This window comes from Rhinoderma darwinii, chromosome 3 (genome assembly GCF_050947455.1).
Source record: "Rhinoderma darwinii isolate aRhiDar2 chromosome 3, aRhiDar2.hap1, whole genome shotgun sequence".
Classification (NCBI taxonomy): Eukaryota; Metazoa; Chordata; class Amphibia; order Anura; family Rhinodermatidae; genus Rhinoderma; species Rhinoderma darwinii.
The window spans coordinates 156,428,827-156,452,881 of record NC_134689.1 but is presented as its reverse complement, the minus strand read 5'-3'; the positions used below and the strand labels follow the sequence as shown (position 1 = coordinate 156,452,881).

Genomic DNA, 24,055 nt, shown 5'->3' with positions numbered 1-24,055 from the left:
CTCCGGACTAGGGGACCTTGATTTCCTAATGAAATGCAGAATTTACTTACATCTTAAAACAGGACTTTGGTCCACTGAGCAACGGTGTTGGTCCACTGTGTTATATCAAGTCCAGAGTCAACGCAGCGTCTAGCAGGATATTTTAGAGTCCATAAATGGACAGTGACATGGGCAGAAGTTGTGGAGTCCACAGGCAGAGGACCAGCTGAAATTTGTGTTTATATAAATTTTTTATAATTGTAAAAAATTGTAGAAATGTATTTTCCTGACTTTATTTTTTTTTCAGAAATGCAGAACTGCTGAGAAATTGGCACTTGTAAACACCCCCACCCCCTACATTGTGCAAGTCACTCAGTTTTCCCAGTTTCCTGAAAGGCAAATCTTTCTAGATATGGTACATCTTGGAAGCAAGGAGGATTTCTTTAGGTAGATTATTCACCTGTCTATATTACAGCTTCATAGTTTTTGCCCAGCTTTCCCAGGATCCTGAAAGGCAAATCTGCGAAAACTATGCTACAGTAAAGAGAGTATCACTCAGCCACCTTTTCCAGGTTTGTGAACAACAAATCTTACTAGTTAGGTTTTGATATGAGCGTGATATCACTCAAGCTTTCACCACACCCTGAACAGCAAGTCAGTCATTCTAGCTATGTGGGGGGGGGGGGGGGGGATGTATCACTAAACCAGGCAAAAGCGGAGGCGCAGCCTCTGCAGAAACCTAATGGATGTCACACTATGAGGCTGGATTCACAATATACTGGGTTTTTTTCGGTTGTGTTTTCAAATGCTGCCAAATTAAATGCATCTGTTTTTTAAATGTTTCAGCTTTAATCTGAATGTTGAATTTTATGGTCATAGGCTTAGTTTTTTTAATACTCGTATGTTTTACAAACGCATAGGCTTTTTCAAAAATGCATGTGTTTTTCCAGATGTGTTTATGTAGCGCTTCAAATCACAGCACAAATACAGTGTGAATCCCGTAAACACTGCTGCTATGTGTTTATATAGAACATTGGGACAATGGTATATTGTATGAGTAAACTGTAAGATTCCTTCTGCCACACAAAAAGCCTTCTACTATGCGCCACTGAGGTTCAGCCGGCTGGTACCACGGTTTGTACTACTACTGGTAACTTGGAGTCCTACTAACAAAATGACCAAACTCTGTACACAAAAAAGTATGTAGCCTAAACCAAGCCCCCTCCTTTAACTTACTGTAACCCCTCCCAACTGTAAACTGAAAACGCTCACCCTTCAATTAGATTGTATGAAGAGATGAGAAAGTGTCTAAGATATTGACGTCACTCAGACACATGTAATTGAGAAGTTGTTTATTTGTTGCATACGCCATCAGATTGTACATACTAACACTACTACATGTAGAATGAAGCCATTCTTTTCTGGTTTACTTTAGGGTTTTGATTAAACTATGTAACCGAACAAAACCCAATGTTGAAATCCTATACAACATGCTTATATAGTCAGCGAGACTAGAAAATAATTGTGAAGTTTTTTCCTTTTGTTTTTTTTCCCCCCATCATCGTAAACTTTGACTAATGTACCCACATTGGAAGAGAAGCCTGTGGTTTAATTGTATCTTTGTAAAGTAATTGTACCCTTATAGATTTGCTCAATAAGCAATATTTTCATATGAACTTTTTTATTTTTAAGAAAAAGAAAAGTTTCCGTATAACAATAAATAAACCACCAGTGTGGATGCAATCCCCAAGTGCCAAGATGACAATCATACAGCCTCTCTGCTTGGTTCATCAAAAAGCATCCAAGTGCAGTCTGCTTCATAATCTGCTGTCAGATGAAATTTTAACAGGGGTGATGATCAGGAACGCGTTTCCTTTATAAAAGAGAAACAAACACAAGTGTCAAGGTTTGAAGAAAAAAAAACAATAAACGGAGAAGACATTAAATCAATCATCAAAAAACTTCAAAGAGAAAATACTGCATAAGCAACAAACATCAGATGTCCCATATCAGCAAATGTGACCAGGATTTCAGTTGTTTACTTATTCAGCTGATTGCAGAATTTTAGTAGACCATGAAATTTAAGGCGCACCGAACCTTTCAGGTGACTATTTAGAATAAGCCATCATGTATGTACATGAGGAATAACTATTTCTGGCAATTATATGAGGCATTATTTTGCAGTTTTCTCCTCTGCAGGCTCTCTAATTCTCAGTTTTCTGTGAGCTAGTGAGTAGAGCCTAACTGCTATCATGTATGCCATACACTGCACACAAAAGGAACATCCTGTTCCCCAATCTTTGTAGCATACTTTCCTAAGCAGCAGAAAATGGAGGACATTATACAGCAGTAAAGAGCAGTGTAACCGAGAATCCAGCACTGGGGTGAAATAAAACACATACTAGAATCTGCAGCAGTGCCTGTGTCTCTGTCTCTTACTATGCTCCCTCTTCTTTCCATAGACTTCTATGGCCAACCGAGCAATAACACCAAATATACCAGTGGTCCTAGTGACTGATGGATCAAACCAAATAAGAAGAAAAGGTCACGACCATATAATTGAAAAAATACAAAAAATCCTTTATTAATGTCAAATACACACATGCAAACAGACAACATTGAACAAGATAAAATAGCATAACCCTCGCAGGATAAAAGATGGATCCAAACGCGAATGCAGCGGGAACACCCAGATAGTAATCCGGTCACACGATCCCCCAAAATGCTAAAGTGCATGAGTAGTAAGTTTTTAAACAGGTAGTAGGTATGAGACTTTTGCACAGATTGGTACATAAACCTAAATAAATGTAAGTACAATCGAACAAACACATTTGAGCAGCAATATACCTACAACTGCAAAGTACGGGAATAGCCGGGAGATCAAGACCGGGGGTCCGCTGCTGAACCAGACGCGCGTTTCGCTGAGGCTTCGTCAACCCCTGTGCAAAAGTCTCATACCGATTACCTGTCTAAAAACGTACTACTCATGCACTTTAGCATTTTGGGGGATCGTGTGACCGGATTACTATCTGGGTGTTCCCGCTGCATTCGTGTTTGGATTCCATCTTTTATCCTGCGAGGGTTATGCTATTTTATCTTGTTCAATGTTGTCTGTTTGCATGTGTGTATTTGACATTGAAAAAATACAAAAAATCCTTTATTAATTATATGGTCGTGACCTTTTCTTTTTTGTTTTCATAGACTTCTATGGACAGCATGTAACCTGATCTCAGCCATTTTTCTCTAATACGATATATTGCAAAGCTTCTTATATTTGCTTGTGCTACGGATTAATGCAGTTAGTGACCATTTTACTAGTTAATATGAGTTTAGCAAGACTGTAGTTTGCTTTAGCCCTGAAAATGTTTACTGAGGTGTTTGGTAAGGACATGTGCGGTTATGTTAAATGAGGCCCATTGTATACTGCTATTAGAGTATATAGGCAAAGCACAACTTTGTCAGAAAGGCTCAGTTTTCTGCTAAAGCTGTGCCAACTATCACATAGTAGGTGTAAAGAGAAGAAAGAAATCCAGCGACAGTCACTGAACAACCAGGGCATGTGGTGGTGAGGGCTAATTTCTTTTTTTATTTACTATGGATGCCAGACGAGTAGTATAGCTTTAAAGGTTGTGGTGTGTGCAGCAAACTCATTCCAACCACAACTCGTTTACATTCCCTTTAGAGGGCATGTCCACTGTAAAGCTGGAAGCAGACTAGCCCCACATTCATACCACTCAAGAGCAGATCGTTCAATAGGAAGCGGTTATGAAATGACAAGCTTCATATACACCCAAAGATATTTAATGTTTGGAAAATTCCTGTGGTCCAGTTCCAGAATACACAAGAAATGGACAACTTGTTAGCTCCAATAATAGCCATAATACCCACTTTTAAGGGGCAACAAATAATGATAATAAATGGAGCCAGAAAGCCTGTGAATTTGATACTGAATTACATATAGATGACCCAACAAAGCTATTTGAAAACCATATAGTTGTGGTCACACAAATCATAACAGATCTTCAGACCACATCTTGTCCTACAGTGTAAGACTATGTATCGCACATAGCAGTTACCTTGGCGCAGCTCTAATAATGTTGTCCACGCGCAGGATGACTTCAGCAGCCTCAGCTGCACTCAGCAAGACTTGTCTCTTCACCTGGAAGCTTTCGGTGATACCCAACTCTCCCATATCTCCTATAATTCCATTTCTCATATCTGACAAGCAGAAAGAATATGGGATATAAATAATTACAATATGGTTTTAAAAAAAAAACGTTCCAAACCAACCCTCAGACACCTATGAAAACTTAAGCCATATTATGCAATATCATGTTCCTATGTCTTTGTAGTGGAGGGTAACAGATCTAAACTATTAATGTTGGGTTTGCAAAAGAATTAAAAACAATGAAAAACACATGCGGCACATTTTGTTGCAGAATTTTTTGCAAATGAAAATCTGCTCCATTCATCTGAATGGGCTTTTTCCGGCTGTGTATGGATTTCTGCAACAAATCTGCAGCATATGCAGGGGGCCTTAAAGGGGTTTTCCCCATCAGGGACACGTATGGCACATCCTTTGGATATACCATAAAGGTCAGATAGATGCTCCTCTGGGACCCGCACCCATCTGTAAAACTGGGCCCCATAAACCGCGTTCTCCCGCTCTGTGCTCCAGCTGACTTGTGCGATTCCCGACCAAGAAGAAGAAAACAGCGTAGCTCCGCTGAGCTACCCGGTTTGCGTAATTCCCATAGAACGAAATGGTAGTTACGGAAACAGCGTAGCACGCATGCTTCGCTTTTTCCGTAACTGCCATACACTAAAAAAATAAAAAAACAGCTCACATATAGCTTGTTCAAATCAGAAAAACACACACAGACATACATACGCGTTGACTTACTTTCCAAAAGTACTAAAACATTAGAAAAATATATTTGGCATCACTGAAATTGTCCGGAAAATGTCATAAAAAACAAAAAACACCCCCCCCCCCCCCCACCCAAAATGTAAATAAAAAAATGTTAATATCCTCCTTTCCTTTAATCCTATTTAAATCAAAACTGAGAAATAAAAGAATTATACTAAATGTATCCCGGCAGATTATTTGTTTCCCCTCATTCTTACAAACCTGTGTCGGTCTTCCATTAAGGTCAACTAATCAATAGTAAGAATTATTTAATTGCTGGCTACACTTACAATACTTCAACAGGTCAGTACATACCAAGTCCATAGTTTGACTTTCCTTCACTGTGAGCTGCTCTGAGCTGGGACACCAGGTCAGCACTGTCATAACCAGCATTGTCTGCTATAATAGTTGGAAGCTATAAAGAAAAAAATAACAAACACACAATAAGTCAGCACTACTTTCATAACGAACGTACAACACAATAAATTCTTATTTTTTCATACTAAACACTGCTAAGGTAACCGAACAGACATGAGTTGTTCAATATGTGGCACAGCTGCAGATTTTGCTGCGTTTCTTTCAAAAGAAAAAGAGAACATTGTAGTGTGAGGGCGCGCACGCACGATTTGTTGTAGCATTTCTGCATAGGATTTGCAGTGGATTTCAGCCCTTCTATATTGAAAAGGGTGAAATCCACAATGAACATCCAGTACAGAATGAGCATGCTGTGGATTTGAAAATCTGAAAAAGGCTCTGAGTTCCATGCAGAAAATGTGCAGCAGAATGTGGATCAGGTTAATGAAATCTCATCCACTTGCCTGCAACAGTCTACCGCTGCAGACTTTCTGCCCGCAAATCCAGATGGAAAATCTGCAGCAAAATTAAAAAGATGCCAGGAAAAAACCCGCTGCGTGAAGCAACTTACCACACGCACACACACACAGATATATATTCGATAGAAAGCAGCAGTACACTTTAGCAAATCCCACTACAATGACGGGTGCATGCGCAGTTCCCACACAGACCAGAACGAAATCCGGCGCCATTTTCATGTGGAACGGAAGCCGCTGCCGGACAGTAAGATGACGACTTCCGGCCGCAGCTTCCGGCCATATGTTCAACGAAGCGAAGGCGCAAGTAAAGGAGCGTAGGCGGCAAGAACTTGCTAGACGAGCAGAGGCGGCGGCAGGAGCAGGTAATTTAGGTTAGTGTATGATGTGTAGAACCTCATACCACTGTGCAGTCGCTCAGAAAATGGCGGCACAGTGTGTAGGAGGTTTGAATACATTGAAACCCCTCCTTCTCCTGGCACTAGCCAGAATAAGGGAGGGGGGATTGTGTGAGGACACTAGAGAGAGAGTGTGTCCACCCCAAATTTGCAGCATAAATCAATGAGGTTGCTTTAGCACAGTGACCATGCTGCAATTTTGGGAACTGCTCCCTCTAGTGGCCAACACATGGAAATTATATAAATTAGAACCTAATTAATAATATTTCGTGACTTGTGAAAAAAATTAAAACAATGTCACTTATATACTAATTATTTAACTGAAAAAAAAAACAAAATAATAATTTCTAGCGACACATTCCCTTTAATGGTATTCCTATGCTTGAGAAAGGCCCTAGGCTGGACAGAAACGTCGCATATCTGCATTTCATTGAATAAATCACTATTTTTGCTCACATTTTAGTGCTGCTGAATGGAGTGCTGCGTCTATTTCCTCGTTTGTGTATCCAATTTAGGACCGTGTGGACGACGGTCAAGGACGCATAGCACCGTGATACTTGAACTCTCTGAAGTGCTGCTTTTTTCTACACACACTTCCGGAACACCCACATAACTTTTGAACAGCTGGAGGTAGAGGGTTGAAATTTGGTGGGATTTAATGGGGTCATAAAATCTACCAGTTAACGCCCAAAAAAAAACAAAAACACCCCCACCCCCTTGGGGGCAGTGGGGTGAGCGGCCTCATTTGAAAGCTCTTTCAATACGAAAACAATGCTGCAATTGATTTTGAGATAGGATTTTTTTTCACTGAGATATTTAACTTTAACATATTCATTATCGGCTACCGCCAGTGTTAGCATTACCCAAAATGTACCGCACGGGTAAAATCCTAAATGTGCGTGGGCGTGTGCGAGCTTGGGAATGTCACATCAAGGTGACTTTAAATTACGTATTATTACAATCGGCCTCGGCGATACAAAATGGACCATGTCTACGATTGTAACATGATTTCATGTGTACACATTTCGGTAGTCGCTTGTGAATTTCAGAGAGCGCTAATTCGGAGAGTAATTTTCATTTTTGTACATTTCTATTGTCATATAACAAAATGCATTTGACCGAAACGGAAAGGATCACTTTATTGCTAAGAGGGTATGGCGAAGAAAAAATAAGATCCTACCGAGAAGTAGCGGCTTTATTCAATGCCACTTATCCTATCCGTGATCCAATTTCATTGTCAACTGTTAAAAGAACTGTTCATCGTTTCGAAATAACCGGTTCAATTAAAGAAGCACCAAGATCTGGAAGACCCAAACATGCTAGTTCTGCTCACTGTACATGATAATCCTCATACATGTGTCTCGAATTCTGAAGAGGTATCATTATCATCCTTATAAAATACATCTAGTTCAGGAGCTATCAGAAGATGATTGACAGAAGAGTGGAATTTTGCGATACAATGATGACACGATTTGATGATAATCATCAGACTTTCAACTGGACCGGTTTTTCGGATGAAGCTACGTTTGAACTAAACGGTTCTGTAAATCGACAGAACATGATGTATTGGGCAGACAAAAATCCACATTGGATGAGAGACAGTCATACCCAGTATCCTCAGAAGGTTAACGTTTGGGCCGGAATATTGCTCAATCATATTATAGGACCGTTTTTCATTGAAGGAAACATAAATGCAGAAAATTACTGCAATTTGCTAAGAAACCAAGTGATACCGGCTATTCAAAATATTGCTGGAGAAGCTTTCCGCAATGTTTGGCATCAGCAGGATGGAGCTCCAGCTCATTTTTCTCTGCGAGCTCGAAATCTTCTGAACGATAGTTTTCCTGATCAATGGATTGGTAGAAGAGGCCCGATAGAATGGCAACCGAGATCACCAGATCTGACCCCATTGGACTTTTTTTTTTACTGGGGGTATTTAAAAAGTAAAGTCTGAGACTAGGATGGCAAACTTAGACCAGCTGCGGCACATTTTACGTTCGCTTAGGACACTGTCAAGTTGTTGAAGGACATCAGTTCGAACATTTGATTTAATACAGTAATTGTTATGTTTGTACTAATACACGTCCTTGGTCTTGCTTTGGTTGGACACGCACACAGATTTTGCTGCCCCCGCCCACCCCACTGCCCCCAAGAGTGGCGTATTTTGTGGTTATTTTTGCATTAACTGTTATATTTTATGACCCCATTAAATCCCACCAAATTTCAACCCTCCACGAGCCATTCAAAAGTTATGAGGGTGTTCCGGAACTTTTGGTGCGCACTGTATATACACACACACACACACATATACATATATATATAGTCAAAGTGAACATGTACACTGTCATCCCAGAGATCAAGAAGCAGGATTCTAGAATCTAGCCGTGATGAAGAAACAACTTTTAGCGCACCAATGGCAGGAATAACTCAACAGCTAGAAGTGTTGTTCCACTTACCATTTGTAGTGCTTTGGAAAAAGATTCCATTGCCACAGACTCTTTCCCTGGTGTTCTGTTAGCAAGATCTGTCACAGCATGGGCCATCAACATCTCAGAGCAACCTAAAAAGTTTACAGCAGTTAGCATTAGGAACATCTCTGAAATGGTTAACAAAAGCGAAAAACAAAAATACAACATTCAAGTACCTCCTCCATAAACCGTTCTAGTGTCTTTTACAGTCTGAGCTAGTACACAGAGTGCATCATGGAGGGACCTCTCAGCTTCATCCAAAATCTGCTGTGTTGCACCACGAAGAACAATCGTGCAAGCCTCTCCTGGAATGTCAAAGAAAAGAAACCCATTTCTTTACTAAGAAGCCAAATATTGCGCACATACAAACTAGGTATAAATTGAGGGAATCATTAGGTGGGCCAGTAAACCTATTGGTCATGTGCCATGTGGTTTTTACAAGAGTTACACCATGAAAAATCAATCCGTAAAACAGCTGTCCATATGGTATCTGATGTAGCACGCCACAAGTTTTTTTCTGTTTGATTTGTGTAGAATTAGGTAGCAAAAACCTCCATATAAAAAGAGGGGTATACAGAGTTAAAGTAGGGTCCCCATGCACCTCTACGGGAATACTATTACGGCTTTGTTCAAAACGGAGGCATAATACAGCTGTGAACAAAAGGCCTTACACGAAAAAAAAAAATTATAAAAAGTATCCCAGACAATTTATACTCTGGTCATGTAGTTATAAGCAATTTTCATCTGGGACCCCCACTGATCGCCAGCACAGGGAGGAGGAAGCCGTCTCCAGGCCCATCGTTTGAATAGAGCAGTGGTTGAACATGCGCACTACGAAACGGACTAAGTTAGCCGAGCGCTGCACTCTACTATCTCCGTCCGTCACAAAGACCCTGAATAGAAAGGTAGTGCGCATGCTGGACCAACACTCCATTTGAACAGGGGACTCGGGCCCCTGACCCCCCACTGATCTAGAAGTTATCACTTATCCTGTGGATAGGTGAAAATTGCTTAGAATTCTTAATAACCAGAACACCCCTTTAAATTCAACAGATTTTCTTCTATTATGAGTGGCTTACCAATAAATTAACAAAAGTATCTGGCAGGGAAATCAATATAGATCCCCAGATTAATTTTATTGTATAGTCCAATATAATCCAAACCCACATTCCTAGGGCAGTAGAACATTCTATAAGGTTGTAAATCCGTAAAAAATAAATCTCTAGGTAGAAGGGAAAGAGATATTACTTACCCATGGCAACACCAGAAAAGTGAATCAGCTTATCTTCTCCAATCATTACTTCTTCAATAAGTTTACAGTTTCCAAGTTTCACTAACTCCGGATGATCAAAAGTAGATGCTATCTCTCCACCTGAAGCAAAAGACTACCTCAAATTAGAAAACCAAGAACTGTCCTGAACTGAACGGTCCTGCTCAATCTACTTAAAAGGTCACCTTTAAATCTGTCCCTTAAAAATGAACTATGTTTGTAAAGGTTTTTTTTTCTATTCTAACTAGTTTTGGAAAAATCATGGTCTGGTCCCTTTCTTTGCGCAGATGCTACTGGTTCGCTTCTGAAGAGTTTTGGCCAGGACCTTGGGAGCACATAGATGCAGAGCATACATACTAGCTACCGGCTTGGCCAGCTCTCTACTGCTCCATAGAAGTGAATAGGGCGGCTCCTGGGCATGCGCTGCAGCCAGGGAGCGATTATCAGCATGTAGCTGCAGAGCGCAGTACAGGATTTTCTTTTTTTGGGGCATCAACAACTGAGTGATTACACACAGGAGGGATTATCTCGGTGCTGCTATGTATACCATTACTAGCATCTCTTATGTCACAATATTATTAGCAGCATCATAAGTTGCAGGCACTGACTATTTTCCCCACACAGCGATGGTAAACGCTTAACATCAGTGTGTGGGGAAAGTGCTCAACACCTGCAACTCACAACACCTGCACCTCCTACAAAAAATGAAATAAAAAGTTTTGTACACCAAAATTATATTATTAAAAACTACAGCTTATCCCGCAAAAAATAAGCCCTCATATCACTTAATTGACGGAAAAATAAAAAATAAAAAAAGTTATGAGTCGGAATTTGCCAACACAAATTTTCTTTTTTTACACTTAGGTTTTTACTTGTAAAAGTAGTAAAATATAGAAAAAAAACTATATATATTTGGTATCGGCGTAAACGTATTGACCCGCAGAATAAGTTAACATGTTGTTTTAATTGCACAGTGAATTCCGTAAAAACGACGCGCAAAAAAACATGGAGGAATCGCTGTTTTTTTCATTTTCTACCCCACAAATAATTTTTTCCCCGTTTCCTAGTACATTACATGGCACAATAAATGGTGCTACGAAAAACTACAACTCGTCCCACAAAAATCAAGCCCTCATAGGACTATATAGACGGAAAAATAAAGAAGTTATGGCTTTTGGAATGTGGGGAGGAAAAAACGAAAATGAAAACCTGAAAAAGGGCTGCGGCGGCAGTGGCTTAAAATTGTGTACCAATAATCACCCCAATTTCCCTTTGTGTCAGTTTCAATAAACGTGAAAAAAAATTAATAAATAGGGGCACAATACCTGTAACAAGAGCCAAACGCTCAACTCCAACAAAATCTGCATGTTCTATAGCCATGACTCCAGCGGTGGCAAACAGCTGCTCCGGGTAGTTATAAATCAGTTGTCTAAACAAAGATTAATGAAAAACACAAGAGCATCAAACGTTTTCATGCATACAGCTGGCTGAGGAGGAGTGCGGCCACCCCAGCTTCAACTGAACTCTGGTGGGGCAGTCCAGAATTAGAGCCCCCTGCAGCTTCATGAGCTCTATCAGTATATATTGACCGATCAGAAATTACTTAAAAAGGAAAAGGTCTACCAGCTTCTGCACTCCGCTTCACTTAGGAGACCAAGACACAAGATCAGCCCACGACAACCTCATGTCTTCTAATTGAAGCAGAGCACTGCCGGTAGGAACTAAAGTCGTTTTAGTGAAAGAGAGATACCAGCGATGGGATCCAACCAGACATTTATAGAATATTACATTTTAGAACTCCTCCTCAGACCTTCGATAATACTGGTAAACAATGCAATTAGCGTCTCACACACCATAGTCCCTACCTGTTAATAAAACAGTTGATCCCGTGCTTAAGAATGCGCTCTACTTTCTCCTTCATCTTCTCTTTCTCTGCCAACTCAATCTCGGCCACCTTTGCAGTAGAGTCCACACGTACCCTTGAGCCAAAAATCTGCATAATATATAATTTGTTAGACGCAAAAGACTGCAATCAAGGTAAGAGGTGAATGGGATTAATACAAGATAGAAACACCAACCTTAATTTTGTCGGTGTCCATTCCAGTATTTGCAATAAGTATTTTTGCATTTTCAATACGTTTTGGTTGGTTTACTCCAATTTTCTTGTCCAGCAGAAAACCTAAAAAAACACAAAAAAAACAACATTACTTTTTATAAAAAAATAAATAAAAAAAAAGGGAGGTCAGCACACTAGGGAGAGAAAGGGATGTGAGAATAGGCTTTGCACAGTGCTGTGAAATTTGTTGGCACAATATAAATACTGGGCAAGGCTAGGTTCATATCGCATTTTTGTCACACAGTTAAAGCAGGCGTACTTTACTGCATGCTGCAAAAAAAAAATAAAAAATCAGTAGTAAAATCAGTTGGCTGGTAAATCACAGAGCGTGTTCAGTGTACTTATCTAAAGTTAAGCCTTCCGTAAACGCCAACTTCAAGTAAGAAATTTAGAACTCACAGGGGCAGATTTATCTAAATTAGCGTGAGGTAAGTGTTATCTATAGCAACCAATCTAATTCCAGCTCTCATTTCTGAGGCCCGCTGGAAAAGGAAACCAGTGACCCACATGCTTGTTATGGCTAAATGCACCAAGTTTGGTAAAGTGTAACGGTGTGCAAATTACAAAGTTAACCAAAAGTGGGTCATCCCCAAAAAGCACTGCAACGATAAAAGCCTTCGTATCCATATTTTACATTTATATGCATGGCAAGATGTAATACCTTCATCCAAATAAGACTCTGTTAAACTTCCTCCTAACTTCTTAATAACATGGATTGCTTCCAGATTCCCAGAACCCTTCAGCCTCAGGACAGCTTCCACAGCTAGTTTTGCAAAATGATCTTTATGGTGAGTAAGGAGCTTAGAAGACAATGTTGTTCTTGAAATATTCAAAAGATCAGCCTCGAACTTCTCTTGATCATTTCTGTGGAATATTTGAAAATGGCATCAGAACACCAAAATAAAGGCAACATATACATCACATTGTGTGCACCTGTGATTAGACATTCTACCAATGCGCACTTCTGCATCAATGGGTTTGCTCCCAATCCTCTAAAAATTAGTTTTTTTTTTACTCATAACAAAATTCCTTTCTTTTTGAATTCACTGGGGTGACAGCACCAATCGGTAAAGACCCTTGCCACTAGAAGGCTGACACCAGGTACAAAAAGGGTGTTGGCTCCACCGAGTCAGGCCAAACCCTTTCCAAACTACATTGAGCTAGTTTGTAAGAAAAAAAAGCAGGAGAAAGTAAACCGCACATGTATCGTCCTGGGAGAAACTTAACAAAAAACAGTACCCCAAAAAACACTCAAAAAGCCTCGATCCCAGGGGGAAAACAAAAGAGGGCGGGTTTGGATTCCCCCAATGAATATGATTTTTTTTTATTTATTACAGTAGGCACAAAATGTATTTGCCATGTTAAATGGTATTTTCTCGCTAATATTATTGAGGACAAAGAACCATGGGACATCCTAAAGCAGTCCCAGAGGGTGGGCAAAAGGTACCTACCATGCAACCCGCCGATCACACAGCAGCTTGGAGTACCTTGCGACCCAGACTGGCATCAGAGTAAGTCACAGCATAAATTTGGTAAAACTTTGTGAAGGCATGCACCAAAGCCCAGATAGCAGCCTTGCAAACCTCTGTGCTTCATGGGTTGGGCATCATGGGTTGGGCGACACAGAGCTTCAGAGAGCCTTTGTGGAATGGGCAGTAACCAGAGAGAGGAACCTTGACTTTGGAACGATAGAATTCCAGGATCACAGACCTAATACAAGCAGCAATGGGAGCCTTGGACGCAGCCAAAGCCTTGTGCGGCCCATAGGATATCACACAGAATCCAAAGGATTCAGTCGCTACAAGTTAGATTACTCTATCCACATTAAGACAATGAAGTGCCCGATCACACGGGTGGGACAGAAAGGAGGCAGAACAAATGTGCTCATTGATGTGGAAGGCAGAAACCACCTTCAGGAGAAAGGTTGGGAGGGGTCAAAATGCTACCTTAGATCTGTGGATTACCAGGAAGGGAGACTTACAGAATAGCACCGCCACTTCCAAAACCCCTGTTGGAAGAAACTCCCCAAGGAAGGCAATCTTCCAGGAAAGAAATATCCCATAATAGCTAGAAAGGGAAGGCCTGGGGAGCTCCCAAAACCAGGTTGAGATCCCAGGGTGCAGAACCCTGGCTTCAACAGCCATGTCGTTAAAAGAAACTGAGGTAGTAGATCGGACCTTGGAAAAGTGGGTCGTGTAACTTCAGAAGGCGCCATGGGGCAGCAAGTAGATTTACTAGGTCAATGTACCAGGGCTGGTGAGGCCAGTGAGGGACTACCAGTATAACTGAAATGCCCTCTGCCTTGGCCTGCTTGAGAATCCTGGGAAGAAGCAGTAGGGGAAGGAATAGATACAGGAGAGAGAACCCTTCCCAAGGTATGGCCAGGGCGTTTACAGCGAGAGGCCTGACCATATCGGTCTGGTCCTCCTGCCAAACTCTTTCTGCAACGCCCTGGTAAAACAGTTTAGCCAAGACAGAGCAAGCTTTTCTGAGCTAGTAGGAGACAAATGCTCGGTACAAGGCGAAACCTGCCGCCACAACGGCAGATTGGGATAGAGAATCCAATCTCTTATCAAGAGAATCACTAAGAAATGCCACATCTGACAGGCGAAAAGTAGTACTCTTGGACAGTCTTGACACCGCATGATCCACCAAGGGAAATACAGCCCACTTGGAAACCAAATCCTCCTGGAAGGGAAAGAGCATGGTTCTCTTGAAGATGGGCAAGCACCAGTCAGGGTGCTTCTTTTCCGTAGAGGAGGCCCTCAAAGTCAGTGGCGCCGGTGACTTCTACCTGTTCTGTAACTCCAATTCACTCCTCCATTGTTCCATTCCACTGGGGGCTTGGGAACCCTGTGCTCACAATTCATAGTGGTCCCAGCAGTGGGGTCCCCAACTATCAGAAAATGATCACCTATCCCGTGGATAGGTGATAATGACTGTAGGAAAACCCCTTTAAAAAAAAAGGAGTTATTAAGGCATGAGGAGTTTTTTTTATACCAATGACCCAAGGTGGGGGTCCAACTCCCACACCGATCAGTTGTTACGGCTGCCTCTGGGCACTAGATGTTATGCAGTGGCCGCTGTCAGGGGCAGATGGCTCCATACATTGTATAGCAGCCGTGCTGCAATTCTGCTCCTATTCACTTGAATAGGAGCAGTACTGCAGGATGGCCGCTATATTGTGACCGAAGCCATCTGCTTCTGGCATGGACATCCGGCGCCTGGAGCCAGCACGAACAGCTGATCAGTGCGAGGTCGGTGTCAGACCCCCACGATCATATACTGATGACCTATGCTGTAAATAGCGAGGAGTAGTAATCCAAAATTGGTTTAACATTTCAGTCTATACAGCCGACCTTCTTCAGACACGGATTACGTCCGTGGATATGGATTTGCGGCGCTTGCGACTTTGGTCGCTGTAAGATAATGGTGCAAACGCCACATATCCAAATCCACAGACATGATCAGTGTCTGAAGAAGGTCGGATGTATAGACCAAAACTTTAAACCAATTTTGGATTACTACTTTTCTCTATATGTAAAATAAAATATCACTTATTACATAATACCTTGGAGTGCGGAGTTCCCATTTTTATACATTGGCGTGTGAGCCTACTCATGCACCCTTGAAACACAGAGTGCTGCGGGATCAAAAAAGTACTATCCTATAAATAGGCCATCTGTGTGAAAAAAACGCTGTGTCCGGACAACCCCTTTAAGTTCTTGGATTTACATGTCTAGGTGTGAATAGAATTAGATACATTTGATAACTCACCCATGATCCAATGTGGCTTTAAAAAGCGCTTCCCTGGCAACATGAGTAGCTTGTCTCCAACCAGAAATTATAGTTTGAGGATGAATCTTCTTGGCAATCAAAAGCTCAGCTTCCTGAAACGCAGGCAACAAATGAAAAAAATTAATTACTGCTGCGTTCACCTGGTGCAAGAGTAACTTTTTAACCCTTTCAGGGCCTGTCCACACAGCGGCCACTCTGCAATTTACAGCAGAGCGACTTGTTCTGATAAAGCACCTGGTTTGAATATACATCACCTGTACAAAAGCGCAAGGGCGAAACGGCAGTTTTTATTCCTGCGTCACACTACCATAGCCCTGCCGCTGCCTGTACGGGCAGCCTTTAACTTCTATCAATAGCTAGAATTGCTACTTAAAGGAGCGTTCCAGTAGTTAACATTTATCACCTGTCCAAAAAAATATGCAATAAATGTTATATCCCTGGTAGTGCAATCCATGTTTTTCCCTCCCCACCAGGGAGGCTGAAGTGAGAAGGAGTTTTATGGAGTGGTGGTCAAGAATTGGCACTGCTGCTCCATACAGCTCTATGGGAGGTTAAGAAATAGACAAGTGTGCTCACTTGTAATTGAGGTGATAAATGTTAAGGACTGGATTATACCTATAAGTGGACAGTGCCTTATTTACTCTAAAATTTTAAGCAGGATTTCGTAATCGCTCAATAGACTGCTCTAGAGCACTGCAGAGGAAACCCTGCACTAAATAATGTGGATTATAAGACATGTGTTAAACTTTTTCTTAGGAAAGTGTCCCTGCTTACACAAGGCCATAAGAACGGAGGCTATTCCACGGTAGGTGCGGGTTTTCACTTTGGGTACTCGACTTCCTATGCAACAAACTTTGCTTGCCTAAAACACGCACATTAGTTTGTAAGCCCCAACTTGACAGGGATTGAGGACTACAAATTTAGAACTTTAAAAAAAATAATTAAAAAAAAGTAACAAGCATTTTTTTCAGTCGTTATTTCTAAAGACAACCTTTCACATGTCCATGCATGTGCAGCATGTAATGGGCAGGGCCGTACAAACCCAGGGGAATTTTACAAAATTTTCATACCCTCCTCCGTTTAGAGCCCGATATTTAAATAACCCCCTGAACGGTCAGTGGTACGTGTAATGACAAGGGGGCGTGTAACATAACTGTGGCACTTCCAATCAGCTACGGACAGTACCACAGCAAGAGCTGGAGAGGAGGGCAGATGCATGCGCACACGCAGCTCTGAGCTGTACACGCGCTCTCACTCTTCAGCTCTCGGCAGACAAGTACAAGACAGTGTGATCTCTCGCGAGAGATCAGTCTTGCCCTTGTCTGCCGAGAGCTGAAGAGTGAGAGTGTGCGCATGCACACATCTCTGAGCTGCGCGTGCACACGCTCCCCTCTCTCCAGCTCTTGCTGTGGCACTGTCTGTAGCGGATTGGACAGTGTCACAGTGATGTTACACGCCCCCTTGACAGTTCACTGGGTTATTTTAAACATCGGGCGTCAAATATAACGGCACTGATATCTAAATAACAGAGGAGGGTAGGAATTTTTTTTTTAAAGTGCCCCAGGGTTTGTGCAGCCCTGCCTATTACATGCTGCACATGTTTTGGCAGGTGAAAGGTGCTCTTTAAAAAAAAATAATATATAGCTCTTACTCTAAGCAGCTCAGCCGCCAGCACGGTCACTGATGTTGTTCCATCACCTACTTCATCATCCTGGACTTTGGACATATCTAGACAGCAGGAAAAAATAAAAATATCAGTACTTTTAGGAGAGTTTCTTTACTTTGTATTATCCGCTATTGAACCAAACTTTAGGGAAATGGACATATTTGCAAAGATCTTTTTTTTTCTTGCTCATTTGCTTCCTAAATGCAAATTTTAGTAACTTTATAATCTTCATTAAAAATGTCCTACTATTTTGCTGCTGTACTGTGCTCCTTTACATAGCTGGCTGTGCTACTGCCTCTGACCGATTCAACAGCACAGTGCTCTGGGCTGCTGTCAGCTGGTCCTCTGCTTTCCCCCTACCTTCTCGCAGTGTTCGACATACCAAGAGAGAAGAGGAGGGGGTTATACACAACAGAGTAAACTGTATTAGAGTGGGAGGTGAGCACCCACAGTGAGAGAGACAGAGGATCCGTCAAGGGCTGCATTAGAAGGAGAAAGCAATACAAGAAAGGCGCCATGCTAGTAAGTAGCAAGGACAGCAGCATCATGGACACACAGAACTCATTCATCATGTACTACTAGGCGGGACACGGCCACATGAGAAAAATCTTAGAGTCTGTCACCAGTTCATCACTTCCCTATCTCCTACCTAATCTAATAGGCGCTTTAATGCTGATAACCGTTTATTTCCGAAGTTATGTTCTTTTTTTTTTTTTTTATAGTTATGCTAATTTTCAGTCCAGCACCCTAGCTGCTGCTGAGGAGGAAAATCTTCCTGGCACGTCTGGAGGCGATGTCTGCTCTGTTTTCCGGTGAAGGACCTTGCGGGAGTAAGTGACGTCACAGTGTGATCTCGCGATTCTAGCGGAGATCCCGCTGGGCTGTGAATCACGCTGGGCTGGATTGATGAGAAGTGTATGACGCTGATTGGTCAGCATCATACAGTTTTCTATACAACGACCACATGGTGAAAAGAAAAAAAACGCCCAGTTGGCCATTAAAGAGAAAATTAGCATAACTATAAAAAGGAACATAACTTTGGAAATAATAAATGTTTTTTTAAACAGAAAACACAGGAGTCATCAGCATTAAAACGCCTATTAGATGAGGTAGGAGATAGGGAAGTGGTGACAGAGCCTCTTTGAGCTAGGAGCAGGTTGTAAACTGCATATCAGGTCTGAATGAATGAAGATCGCAGCCTGAAACTTAGTGCAACTTTTTCACTCCAGGTCACCACTAACATATGCTTAAAAAAAATAAAAAAATCCATGTCAAAAGTGTCCTTTAAATCACCATGGAAGTGGATGGCAATCAAATTTAAATCAATCTATTTTTAGTTAAGCAACCAGCAGGGTTTAGGTGTTAAATCCACCGTGTGAACATACTTGATCATGTTGAAATATCAGACGCGGAATTAGCAAAAAAAAAAAAAAAACACAACAGAAATCCGAGGCTGAACCACTGATCTCTGCTGCAGTTTTCCAGTAAAAATGGTGCTACTCTGACTGTGGTTCCCGTGTGAGAAAACGCATCAAGAAGTGAAGTTTCACTTTTTTTTTTCAGCGAGGCATTTTGCAATTCAGCCTGATGAATAATCCACCCCATATGAACAATGCGGCAGTTAACCCATTCATCAAAATGGGAAGCTTGTTACAAGTGGTTTACACAAATTCTGATGCGGAAAATGCATTGGAATCCCTGTGAACATTTTGTTGTGTGAACAAGGCCTTGAAGACTTCTAAAGCGGACTAAGGACAGATTTTGCATGCATTTTTTTATTTTTATTAGCCTTACACTTACATTTCAGCCTTTTACTGAGAAACTGACAGTTAACACACTTACCTACTAACACTTGGGCAGCAGGATTGTCAATTCCAATAGACTTTAGTATGGTTGCTCCATCGTTGGTTACAGTAACACTGCTATCTCTGCCACCACTAAGGAGGATCTTGTCCTGTTTACAGGAGCAACCACACTTGATCAGATTAGGACAACAAATTCATCACACAAGATCATTCATACCTGCTGTGTCAGGTTGTCCTTAATTTTAGCCCACTAAATCTTTTAAACATCATAAAATTAGCCAATGTTTTGGGATGCAATTTATAGATTAATATTGATTTGTGCACAACTTCCTCAATGTGAAAGCGCTGAACGAAAAATATAAAATTTTATAAATGGCAATTACTTGAATTAACCAATGTACAAGCAGTCGCAAGATCATTTTGCAGGGATTTTGGAATTGCCCGCGACTGCACGGCAAGATAAATAGTCAGGAGTACATTCAGCCCCTGTATATTTTCAATATAATATACGGCAGACATGACTGCTTTGTCTTCTCTCCTAATATCGCTGTCTATACTGTGATGATCCGATAACAGGAGCTGAAGAACTAAAATTTCAAAGTCAGGATTGGCCAAACTTGAATGTCAGTCTGTTCTGATGACAGCTTCTAATTCCACTATATTAAGCAAGTCTAGGAGGTTAATACTTACCATGCCTTTTGGTCCCAGGGTGCTTTTCACCAAATCTCCAATTGCAATGGCCCCAACGAAGGAGGACTAGAACACAAAACATTTCATTTAAAACTCTCGCCATGCTGTAGATCAGTCATGTTTCTAGAACGCTAATATAAATTGATCTACTGTATGTATTCAGAAATGATAATATACTTTTACACAAATAGATGTACAATTCTGCTCCATAACCTAGAACCTGTCAACACTTTGTCAGATCACAAAAATATAAGGGATTGTATAAGTCCTCTAGACCAGTGTTTCGTAGCCAAGTGCCCTTAACTCAAATGATATGAAAGTAACCCCATGATATGGGTCATATGCTGTGCTGCGAAGTGAGGTAGAGCATCAGTACCCCGTAGAGCGGGGCTTCTCAAACTGACTTTTGGGACCCCACCAGCCAGTACAATATGATTATGATAGCTGGGCCTCACCACCCACTGTCCATGCCAAAAGTAAAAATATTGCTTATTTAACTTTTTATTTGACACAGTGTGCTTATTTTAATGTAATACTGGGTTTAGGAGACAATTATGTCGCTAAATGAGAGATTATTGCAGCCAGAGAAAAGACTATGCATGGGGTATTACCTGTCCTGTGAAAACAGTCTTCCCAGCTGCACCTCCCCAACAACTGAGGGGTGCCTGACTGGTGACGGCCGCTTCATAGTATGGGAAGCACCGCCCTAAAGACATGGTGTACCCCAGACATTGGGTGGATGTTACTATTAGTTACCAGGGATAAGCATTGCGCGTATTCTTGGGGTACACATACCACAGAGTGAGAAGCAAGGCTCTAGATTACGCAGTCACGCATCTTAATTTTAGAAAGTACTACAAAAAGGAGATCATCCAAAATGTTTCATGATGCCAATGCACACTATTCTTGGAGGAGTCAAACACTATTTGCCATATGCTATTTTATAGCCACCAAAGATTTATTCAAATCTGACATGTGTCACTTTATGTGGTAATAACTCCGGAATGCTTTTATGTATCCAAGCGATTCTGGGATTGTTTTCTCGTGATATATTGTACTATGTTAGCAAAAAATAATTTGGTCAATAAATGGGAAAAAAAATAAAATTGAGAAAATGTGCAAAAATTAACCTTTTTCTAAATTTAAATGTTTCTGCTGGTAAGGCAGATAGTAATACCTCACACAATAGCTGCTAATTAACATTCCCTATATGTCTACTTTATGTTTGCATCGTTTATTGAACGTCCTTTTATTTTTCTAGGACGTTACAAGGCTTAGAACTTTAGAAGCAATTTCTCATATTTTCAAGAAAAATTCAATAGGCTATTTTTTCAGGGACCAGTTCAGTTCTGAGGTGGTTTTAAGAGCCTTATATTAGAAAGTCCCCATAAATCACCCCATTTTGAAAACGGCACCACTCAAAGTATCCAAAAACAGCATTAAGAAAGTATTTCAACCCTTTAGGCGTTTCTCAGTAATTAAAGTAGGAGAAATTTACAGACTTTATTTTTTTTTTGCCAAAATTCATTTATAATACAGTTTTTTATGTAACACAGAAGGTTTTAGCCGAGAAACGCAATGATATTTATTGCCCCGATTCTGCCGTTTTTAGAAATATCCCACATGTGGCGCTAGCGTGCTACTGGACTTAAACCACAGGCCTCCGAAGCAAAAGAGCACCTAGTGGATTTTGGGGCTTCCTTTTTTTTAGAATATATTTTAGGCACCATGTCAGGTTTGAAGAAGTCTTGTGGTGCCAAAACAATAAAACACAAAAGTGACCCCATTTTGGAAACTACAACCCTCAAGGAATTTATGCAGGGGTATAGTTAGCATTTTGAACCGTTTTTTTGCTAAATGTATTTGAATTAGTATGTAAGGATGAAAATCTACTTTTTACTGAAAAAAAGGCAGAAATTTTTACAAGAAATAGAGAAAAAAAACACCACAACATTTGTAAAGCAATTTCTCCCGATTACGGCAATACCCCATATGCAGTAATGAACTGCTGTTTGGACCCATAACAGGGCTCAGACGGGAAGGAGTGCTATTTGGATTTTGGAGTGCTGATTATTCTGGAATAGTTTTCAGTGCCATGTCGTGTTTGCAACGCACTGGAGGGACCAAAACCATGGAAACACCCCAAAAGTGACCGCATTTGGGAAACTACATCACTTAAGGAATCTAGAGGTATAGTGAGCATTTAGACCCCACAGCTCTTTTGCAGAATTTATTAGAATTAGGCCGTAAAAATTAATATCAACATAATTTCCCCTAAAATGTTGAATTTTTTAATTTTCAAAGACTAAAAGGAGGAAAAAGCCGCCCAACATTTGTAAAGCAAATTCTCCCGAGTATGGCTATACCCCACATCCATTTTTTACTTTTTCTTTTTTCCCTCCCTGCTTTCCAAGAGCCATAACTTTTTTATTTTTCCGTCAATATAGTGGTGTGAGGGCTTATTTCTTGTGGGAGGAGTTGGTTTCTATTTGACTCCATTTAAAGAGAACCTTTCACCTGCATGTGCAGCTGAGTGCAGCATGTAATGGCGAGGGCTGCAAACACCCTGGGGAATGTTAAAAAAAAATTCTACCCTCCTCCGTTATTTAGATATCGGTGCCGTTATATTCGGCACACGATATTTAAATAACCCCCTGGAGGGTGAATGGGGCATGTAATCACAGCAAGAGCTGGAGAGAGGAGAGCGTGTGCGCGCGCACGCTCTCACTCTTCAGCTGTCGGCAGACCAGGACAAGACTGATCTCTTGCGAGAGACCAGTCTTGTACTTGTCTGCCGAACTGGCAAGGGGGCGTTTCTCTGCTACGGACAGTGCAAGAGCTGAAGGAAAGCGCGCATTCCTCTCTCCAGCTCTTAGACTGTCCGTAGCAGTGACACGCCCCCTTGACAGTTCGGCAGACAAGTACAAGACTGATCTCTAGCAAGAGACCAGACTTGTCCTTGTCTGCAGAGAGCTGAAGAGTGAGAGCGTGCGCACTCTCCTCTCTCCAGCTCCTGAACTGCTCGCAGCAGTGACACGCCCCCTTGCCAGTTCGGCAGACAAGTACAAGACTGATCTCTTGCTAGAGATCACAGCATTGTCCTAGTCTGCCGACAGCTGAAAAGTGTGTGTAAGAGAGAGAGTGTGTGTGTGTGTGTGTGTGTGTGTGTGTGTGTGTGTGTGTGTGTGGTGTAAGAGAGAGAGTGTGTGTGTGTGTGTGTGTGGGTGTGTGGGTGTGTGGGTGTGTGGGTGTGTGGGTGTGTGGGTGTGTGGGTGTGTGGGTGTGTGGGTGTGTGGGTGTGTGGGTGTGTGGGTGTGTGGGTGTGTGGGTGTGTGGGTGTGTGGGTGTGTGGGTGTGTGGGTGTGTGGGTGTGTGGGTGTGTGGGTGTGTGGGTGTGTGGGTGTGTGGGTGTGTGGGTGTGTGGGTGTGTGGGTGTGTGGGTGTGTGGGTGTGTGGGTGTGTGGGTGTGTGGGTGTGTGGGTGTGTGGGTGTGTGGGTGTGTGGGTGTGTGTGTGTGTGTGTACCATATAATGTACTGGAATACTGAAAATAAAATTATTTGCAGGCAGAAAATGGAAAAAACTGATTCCTCCATTGTTTTTTGGGCTTTGTTTTTAATTATTTTACTGTGTAAAAACGCCAAATACAATTACGGTTAAATGCCTTTTTCCGAGATCTTATTTGGCGAAGGAATCACCCTAGATTGCGGTTGGAAATTTTGTAGAGGCCCAAGGATTCAGGAGGACTTGCCCTTCCAAACCCCAGGACTGGGCTGTTCCAAATGTTTTGCTGGGTGAGGGCAGCAGGCTCTCGCAGCTCTATATACTGCATCGTTTATATAAAACACCGGTGGTGTTGCACCGTATTGTAGTTCGTCCCGATGCGTCTTGCCCGAGATGTTGGTCAGAGCCTGCCGACCTTATTCATATGCTGTGAGACTGTCCACAACTAGATAGGTTTTGGTCCAATGTCTGTGCACTTGTGAGTAGGGTATTCTCTGTGTCTATGCCTAGAGACCCAAAGGTCTGTTTTTTGGGATTTGTGGATTGCTTGGCTTTGGACCCCAATGGTAAAATAGCTCTGGGGCGATTACTATATTATTGCTAAAGTAAACCTATTGCTAGTC

The 24,055-nt window shown here is 41.6% G+C and overlaps 1 protein-coding gene across 1 annotated transcript in view; it reads right to left on the bottom strand.

Annotated features, from left to right (window-relative positions):
• Window positions 1–1,316: 1,316 nt before the first annotated feature.
• CCT2 (chaperonin containing TCP1 subunit 2) overlaps window positions 1,317–24,055 on the bottom strand; it is a 28,706-nt gene continuing 5,967 nt past the window's right edge. Inside the window, exons 3-16 of the mRNA XM_075856939.1 lie at window positions 19,930–19,995; window positions 19,277–19,388; window positions 17,420–17,496; window positions 15,748–15,860; window positions 12,632–12,834; window positions 11,933–12,033; window positions 11,720–11,847; window positions 11,180–11,283; window positions 9,837–9,956; window positions 8,761–8,889; window positions 8,573–8,676; window positions 5,204–5,303; window positions 4,056–4,197; window positions 1,317–1,852 (exon numbers count right to left, since the gene is read on the bottom strand). Of these exons, the coding sequence (XP_075713054.1) occupies window positions 1,822–1,852; window positions 4,056–4,197; window positions 5,204–5,303; window positions 8,573–8,676; window positions 8,761–8,889; window positions 9,837–9,956; window positions 11,180–11,283; window positions 11,720–11,847; window positions 11,933–12,033; window positions 12,632–12,834; window positions 15,748–15,860; window positions 17,420–17,496; window positions 19,277–19,388; window positions 19,930–19,995 (1,530 nt within the window). The 3' untranslated portion in view covers window positions 1,317–1,821. The remainder of the gene's footprint in view (window positions 1,853–4,055; window positions 4,198–5,203; window positions 5,304–8,572; window positions 8,677–8,760; window positions 8,890–9,836; window positions 9,957–11,179; window positions 11,284–11,719; window positions 11,848–11,932; window positions 12,034–12,631; window positions 12,835–15,747; window positions 15,861–17,419; window positions 17,497–19,276; window positions 19,389–19,929; window positions 19,996–24,055) is intronic.